Consider the following 7,503-nt stretch of genomic DNA (forward strand, 5'->3'; position numbering starts at 1 on the left):
GCAAGAACTGAGCTGCAGCAGCTCAGAAGGAGTTGATGAAGTTCAGATAGGCATTCAGGAAGCCTGTCGGATCCTCCAGCTGTGGATAGTGGCTAATGTGGTCGTCCAGCACAGACACTGTGGACATGGGAAGCACCTTCCTGTTGGAAGAATGCAGCAAGGCTTAAGCACAGGAACTGCAGCTCAGTCTGCAGCCAAGGAGGAGGATGGTATGCTCTTGTGTAGTTGGGATTCTGCCCATAACATGGTTTTGGGACAAAAAAAGCCTGTAGCAGTTACAGTGGACCACTCTTCCAAGTGCTGGATTTACTTCAGGTTAGTTTGGAGGAAAAGACTACCTCAGTCAACAAATCTTGCCTCTGTCTGATGTGGTTTTAAAATGCATGCTGGATTTGACTGAGACTTGTAACTTTGATGTCTAAAATGGGGAAGCAATTTCCAAATCGCAGAAGGCTCCAACTGTATCACCTGGCTGTGCAGGTTACAGGTGAGAATTAAAAACAGCCTCCGTGAAAAGGGAATGGGTGGAAAAGTCTGAGAAAAAATCTCCCTCAAAATGAAACCCCAGTTGCGTATTCCCGCTTTGTGGCAGTATTGTCTTACTTGTAAAGCTGAAGAAACTCTGGGTGGGGATTCACAGGGTCCAGGGGCCCATAGATTAGATGCACTGCAAGAGAGCACAGACAGAGCTTTTATACCCAAGCACATCCCTAAACTAAGCCAAGGAGACCTGTCACAGATACGTTCTCCCCTTGCACGGAGCTTGGGAAGCTTTCAGCAGAGCACTGAGCAAACCAGCTGCCAAAAGAGCTCTTGCTTCTCTGCCCTGGGGTCAAGTTCAGCCTCCCAACCTCCTCCTGCAAACAGCAAACCTTTCCTTGAGTGGCTGCAACTTCTCTTGAGCTTGAAAAGCACCTCAGCTTCCCTGGGGCAGCAGCTGGAGAAACCGGAGGCTGTGAACCAGCCTCTAAAGGAAAGTTAAAGTTACCTCTGCTTAGTGGAACAAACTCTTTTTCCTCTTACCTTAAGCTCACAGCTCTCCACTGTAACCCAGCCTTAAACTGGAGCAGGGAGTTTTGTGACACTTTGTGATGCTACTCCCTGCACAAACCGGATTTGACCCATATCATCTTCATCAGAATAACGAGAGGCTCCAGCGATTAGTGGGAAGGAGCCAGCACCAGTGCCTGCAGGCAAGGAGGGCAATTCCCAACATCCTGACCAGTAAATCAAAGAAAACAGATTCCTACTCACGTGGGACAGAGGTGGACATCAAAGCACCAACCCAGCGGTCTCTGTGCTTCTTTCTCTGGTTTATGTACTGCAAAATACTGAAGAGAAACCTGTTGTTACACAGCAGATGGTGCCTCCAGGTGTTGCACAGCCTGGAAATTGCCCTCAGGGCAATGTACACCTGTGCAACGAGACCAAAGTGGAATCTGCATCTCCCACTGGCCACCTCCTTGGGGCAGCAGCAACACAAAATCAGTCTGCTGACCATCCCCAGCTTAGTGACTTGCCTAAAGTGTTTTTGGTTTTTTGTTTGTTTGGGTTTTTTATTTAGACAGCAAATAAAAGTGCAAATGAGTTTGGGACACTGACTCTGGGTCTTGCCCCTGCCAGTTCCATGCCCCAAGGGCAGGGTCCAGTGCAGAGTCCTGCTGGAAGATAATCTAAGTTCATTTATGAAGGGAGAAACAGCCTGCAGTCTGGGGAGAAGGGAGGGTAAGGTTTGAATCCTTCCCAGCTGAGATGGAAGAAAATTTGGGTCCTCTGCTCCCAGTCAAATGCCACTGGGTTGTAAAAGGGGCTGAACCATTGCAACCTTTGTGCCAGGCGGTGCAGTAAGTCACAGCGGGCTGCAGGCAGCTGGCAAACAAGCCCCGAAAAGTTGGTTACCGCCAAGCGCCCTTAACAAACTCCATGCTGCTTCGCTTGGGCAGCAGGGCAAAAAGTGGGTTTACAATCAGATCCTACAAAACGTCAGGGTGGAAGTCAGTCTGCTGAAAGCCAACACAGAGGCAGCACCGTCTAAGCGCTCCCATGCACGGTTCACGGGCATTGCAGCAGCTCTGAAACCATTTCACTGCCCCACAGAAGAGGAAGACGAATCAGCGCTGAACCACTGAGCGTGGAGGAATGCAGGAAAAGATAAGTTGTGCTGGTCCGGTCTTACAGTGAGAATCTGAACTGCTAACAGCTCCTCAGCCTGTCTTGTCACCCCAGCCAGCACCTTGGGGTGATTCCTTGCTTCAGCACAGCTCTCAGGGGCTGAGGCTCACAATTTAAACATCAGGTTCGAGTCAGTTGGGTTATAAAAAGCCTTCCAAGGACGGGAAGCTACACTAAGTAAACGTACCGATACTCTGACACACGACATTTTAGGGGCTGGAGATATTTTGGCACTGAGCTTCCCATCATGGCTGCGCTGCCGACAAAGGTGATATTGCAAAAACTTGCCACAGCAGGACTTGCCAAGTGGGCAGTGCATCAGCCAGTATATCCATTGCTGGGCTTGGGCGAGTATCCCTCGTTACAAGAGGCAATTAGCGAGCATCCTTGGAGAGGCTGAGCTATTTGGTCCCTATTGTGATTTGTCTGGAGATTGTCCCCAGAGGGAGGAGAGAGGAGTTTGCTTGCTGGGGGAGAAGGACACACACAGGCCCTGCTCAATGGGGGTACCAAACTCACAGCCACCAGCCTGAGGTCCTTCCAAAAGTCCCAAACTGGAGGAAACCAGGTGTAGCTCCAGTTGTTAACAAAAACCCATAAATTCAAGCCCCTAACTTCCAAAGAAGGAAAAAAACCCCACATTGTACATCTCCAGTGTTGTCCTTCTCCCACTGTGTGCAGGCTCAGATCCTCCTGACTCCAGACTTCATTTACCTGCCTTGCATCATCCCAGCAAGAATTCCTGCTCCTACATGACATCCCAGCTCTTTTTTGGGGTGCAGTGATGATCCCCAGACCCCAACAGAAGCAGCTGGAGGCTCTGGGAAGCCAGCGTCCAGGGACCTGGCTGAGCTCTGGTAACCTCCGAGCTACTGCATGGCTCTGCCTGCAGACAGAGGGACGTCGTGGGCATAAAACTGAGCTCGTTCAGCAATTAACAGAGACGTACCTGTCAACAACGAGATTCCCATCGTTGGTCCGCACTGCTGTCCACATGTCCCAGTATTCTGCCTGTGAAGGCTGCGTGTAGGGTCCAAAGACTGCCCCAAGCCTGGAAAAAAAAACAGTTCAGAGCAGCACGGCAGCAGCCATGTTAGTATACAACTCAAAAACTAGCCGAGGGCAAAAAACAGTTGAGCACTTCCAGCTCCCACTGCGAAACACGTGGGTGCAAGCGCAGCACTGCAAGCTGTCCCCCAAACGCACCCAGTGTTGGACTTAGCGACCAGCCTAAAGGGCTTTTTGGAAAAAAAGAGGGTTTGCAACATCTGATAAAAATATATATCTGATTGCGCACCGTATGCAGAGTGTGGTTAGGGTTTTCATTGCCTCTGTAACACGCACAAGTCCAATACTCATGGGAGAGAAGGATTTCAGCGTACAGTAAAAAGCCGTGTGGTTTATTATTAGGCTGAAGTGCTTTGCCAGTCTGGAGAGGGAATGGCCCAGAGGACCAAGGTCATTCAAATCCAGGGGCAAATCTCTCCTGGGACAGTGCCGGGGGTTCTGCTCACCTGCCAAATACCTGCTACGCTAATTCCTACGTTGGCCCCCTCCCCGCTTGGCTCACATTCCCTGTAGGGACTGTATCAAGCAGCACAGAGACCCAACTCACCCTCTGGAGAAGAAAAAGAAGTTCATCAGCCGTGTGATGACGGGGGACAGTAAACCCCCATCCTTGAGGATCTTGGGCAGAAGGAAAAAAGGAGACAGCACTACTCAGTATCGTACAAATGGGTAAATCCTGCCTCCTTGGAGGGCTTTTTCCCCCAGCTCAGTATTACAGCAGTTTCCCAGCTCAGCCCCAACCCTCGAGATGTACGCGTGCTCTTGGCAGCGAGACATCAGTGCTTCAAGGGGCAATTAGCTGGGGCATTCGGATGCGACGAGCCGAATCCTGACAGCCCCTGCTTCTCCTCACCACCTCTAACGATGCCCATGAGCAGCTCAGGTGCCATTACCAAAGCAGGAAAAGCAGCAGGCATCTGAGCCAGGTAAAACCCCAAACTCACAGAGTCAGACTTCTGCTTGAGGGGCGATTCAGTACAACTAGAGGGGGTAGCAGCTCACCTTCTGGATGAACCGGGGGTAGTGCGTTTCGGGGAAAATCCCTGGAAGGACGTCAGAGAACAGAGTTGTAACGTTACAAGTGTTTTGCTCTGCATCTCCCAGTCTCTCCCCTTCTTTATGGTGCCATGAAAGGTGGCACAGGCAGCCTGAGGACTGACACTCCTGGTTAATTACAGCATCTTAATTGCAATTTGCTTGGGGTTTGGGTGGTGCTTTCCCTCGGGTGATGGAGGCAGGAAGGCCATCCTGTCCCATGGATCCCCATCCCTCCCAGCCCACCCATCCCACCACTCCAGGCAAACCTTACCGCCATTGGATAAACATAAGCTGTTGATCAAGATGCTTCCAGTTTTATTGTGCTCATACCTGGAGGACAGAAGAGAAGGTGAAATGCCACTAGACCTTCTACAGGCTCCAAGAAGTGACCAACCAGCAGGTCAAATTAACAGTGTCAGATCATCTCTGTTCCCCTGCTGTCCCTGGCTAGATAAGAAGGAGCTCAGGAAGGAAGTTAAACATCCTAGCAGCTGGGATTTCATGGATGGGAGCCTCAGATCTGCCCACCATGATGTGCCCTGAGACCTTCCAGCCTTCATTACAGCTGTAGGTACAGGGAAAACAGGGTTGTGCACTACATCCTTCCATTTATCTGCTGGAAAGCATCTTGGTGGGGACAGTAAAGAGCAGCCAGAGCATCAGTGGTTGCAGTGACCTGTGCAGCAGCTCCTGTGCGACCGTATCCCCGTAATCATGGGACAGGAGATTAATCCTCTGGTGGTGGAGGCCAAGGTGACGCACCAGCCCCTCGACAATGCTGGCTTGCTCGAAGATGGAGTAGCGGTGGGGCCTCTGCAAAGCAAAGCAGGAGAGGAGCCGCAGTGAGAGCCTGACCCACCATGAGCCCACAAACTCCAGAATAAACACCCAAATGGAGGAATATGGGGTGGAAACCAGCAGTTTGTGACCCCAGACAGAGCAGTCAGGATGTCCTGGGCTGGCAGCTACATCAACAAGCCCACGGGACCACTGCCCATGCCCCAAAGGGGTCAAGGTGTGCTTTGGAGTCACGTCAAACCCAAGTAAAGGCAAGATGGTGGCAGAGCTGATCTCCACCACACACCTTCCCCACCCTTTCTGCTGTTGCAATGTCTTATTCCTTTTCCAGATGTAAATGGGAGAAGAAACTGCACTGCAAATGCCAGTTTTCTGGGGATGCTGGCATGGCAGAACAACCTCTGGGTCAAAAGCAACTGCAAAAATCCTCTTCCCAGGCTACTTACAGGCTTGTCACTGAAACCGAATCCTACGAAATCCAGAGCAATCACCCGGTGAAACCGCTGGGTCAGCCCTTCCCAGATCTGGAAAGAGGAGAAATGCATTAAAAAAAAAAAAAAAAAGGCTGATGGGAGCAGAGAGAGGAAAAGTCTACGGCAATGCACAGCTATGGACAGCCACACTCCCCTCCAGTCCCCCAGACAGCACCTTCCAGCTCTGAGAAAACTGCAGGAGGTTGAAATTTCCCAATAAACAGCACGATGATCTCCCAAAAAAAGCCAACAAATAGCTGTGGGTCTTTTCCTCCTGCTGTGGGCTGGAGTGTGGGAAAGGGTGATGTGAAAAGAGCTTGGGTCCCATGCAAGGTGTTGAGAGAGGAACAGGGCTGATATCCCGGAGCCCGGTGGTATCCCCAGGAGAAACTCCCCTGGAGCATCGCCCACCCTAGGCTGACGCACCACCTGTGTCCGTCTGCTCATCCCCAGGAGGGAGAAACTGTGGGGTTTGCTGTCGACATCCAACTCCCCGTATGCTCACTCCCCTCACCTTGCACCAGTCGTAGCTAGAGGTTGGGAAGCCATGCAGGAGGACGACGATGTCGGAGCTGCCGACGGCGCCGTATGAATCTGGGAAGGGAACAGAGCACCTCAGGGTCAGCTTTTTTCTCCCCCAATTTTCTCCCCTGTAAGACAGTCATTGCCTTTCACCCTGCTGGGAGCCCAACCTCTCCCCCTGCTCCCCCAAACCCAAGCATGGGTTTGACTCACACCGCAGCTTCCCAGTGCCAGCGTGGTTTCGCAAACCCAGCCAGATGAGCCACTGTGACCACTGGCATCAGCTACTTGATGCAAACCAGGGTTTTACTTAGCACAAATTAATTGCAGCTGACCCTAAGTTGCTATAGTGGCTAACAACTGCTCCAGCAAAAAGGTTTTTCAGTATCTTTTTTCCTTGCTGTGACCCGTCAGAGGCTCTTGGGATCCTTCCCCGCCAACAGCAAGGTATTGCCACTGCTGCACAAAACCTAACCTTGGTGGCTTCGCCCAATTAAAACGTTTTGATAACAAACAGCCACACCATTCCTGGATCCATGCGGCGGCTCCCCCTAAAGCCATTACGTTTTGGGAGGGATTTTCCATCTCCCTGCCTGGCCTTGGGGATGTCCCTGGGACCACCGAGGGGAGCAGAGCCCCCAGCCCCACTCCGCACCGGGGACGGACGAAATGTCCCCAGGGCTCGGCGCAGCCCCGTCACCTCTGTAGAAGATGTTCTGGTCCTTGTAGGTGAAGTAGCCTCCGGAGGACCTCCAGGAGAGGAGAGCTGGGGAGAGCTTGGGGGGTGGGATGTGCAGGTAGACGGCGAGGAGGGGGACGCTCAGCAGCCCCACCTGCACCCACCACTCCTTCATCCTGGCGGAGAGAGAAAGGCGCCTGTCTACCGGGATTTACCCCGTAACTCCCACATCCCCATAACCCACCGCCACGTCCCCGTAACCCCCACAGCTCCCTAACCCACCTCCGAGTCCCCAAAACCCCCCGCATCCCCACAACCCAACCCCACGTCCCCATAACCCACCTCCAAGTCCCCAAAACCCCCCATGTCCCCACACCTTACGTGTCCCTGTGGTGGCAGGTCCGTGACAGAAAGCGGTCTCTGCAGTAAAGGTTAGGGGGTATGAGGGGGGGAACGTGGGCCCCATTAAGGGTCTGAGGGATGGATGTGGCCCCCCATAAGGGGTCTGAGGGGGAGTGTGGGCCCCATTTGAGGTCTGAGGGAGGACATGGGCCCCATTAAGGGTCTGAGGGATGGATGTGGCCCCCCATGAGGGGTCTGAGGGAGGACATGGGCCCCATTGGGCGTCATAAGGGGGGGATGTGGGCCCCATTGGGGGGCTGAGGGGGGGACATGAGCCCCACAGGGGGTTTAAGGGGGGGTGTGGCCCTGCTCTGAAGGCCAAAGCCCCGCCCCACCACCACACCCCTCCAT

The 7,503-nt window shown here is 52.8% G+C and overlaps 1 protein-coding gene across 2 annotated transcripts; it reads right to left on the bottom strand.

Annotated features, from left to right (window-relative positions):
- On the bottom strand, window positions 1-6,925 carry MEST. Of its 2 annotated transcripts, XM_010581054.1 has the most exons (11): window positions 6,772-6,925; window positions 6,064-6,143; window positions 5,523-5,600; window positions 4,955-5,091; window positions 4,550-4,608; window positions 4,243-4,283; window positions 3,788-3,858; window positions 3,122-3,223; window positions 1,255-1,331; window positions 604-667; window positions 1-140 (listed from the first exon to the last, which is right to left on the bottom strand). In XM_010581054.1, the coding sequence occupies exons 1-11, from the start codon at window positions 6,923-6,925 to the stop codon at window positions 23-25; spliced, it is 981 nt and encodes a 326-aa protein (XP_010579356.1). In that variant the 3' UTR covers window positions 1-22. The 2 variants fall into 2 exon arrangements, with proteins under 2 accessions (XP_010579356.1, XP_010579357.1); XM_010581055.1 differs by lacking the exon at window positions 3,122-3,223.
- Window positions 6,926-7,503: the final 578 nt, after the last annotated feature.

Source organism: Haliaeetus leucocephalus, unplaced genomic scaffold, assembly GCF_000737465.1.
Source record: "Haliaeetus leucocephalus isolate CR32 unplaced genomic scaffold, Haliaeetus_leucocephalus-4.0 Scaffold751, whole genome shotgun sequence".
NCBI lineage: Eukaryota > Metazoa > Chordata > Aves > Accipitriformes > Accipitridae > Haliaeetus > Haliaeetus leucocephalus.

Bases quoted from the DNA above. Each gene is read 5' to 3' on its own strand.
- MEST (XM_010581054.1), bottom strand. From the start codon at position 6,925: ATGAAGGAGTGGTGGGTGCAGGTGGGGCTGCTGAGCGTCCCCCTCCTC. The intron at 5,092-5,522 runs GTAAGTAGCCTG...TTTGCTTTGCAG, and splicing joins TCGGTTTCAGTGACAAGCCT to AGGCCCCACCGCTACTCCAT. The intron at 3,224-3,787 runs GTGAGTTGGGTC...TTTTTTTTCCAG, and splicing joins TTCTTTTTCTTCTCCAGAGG to GCTTGGGGCAGTCTTTGGAC.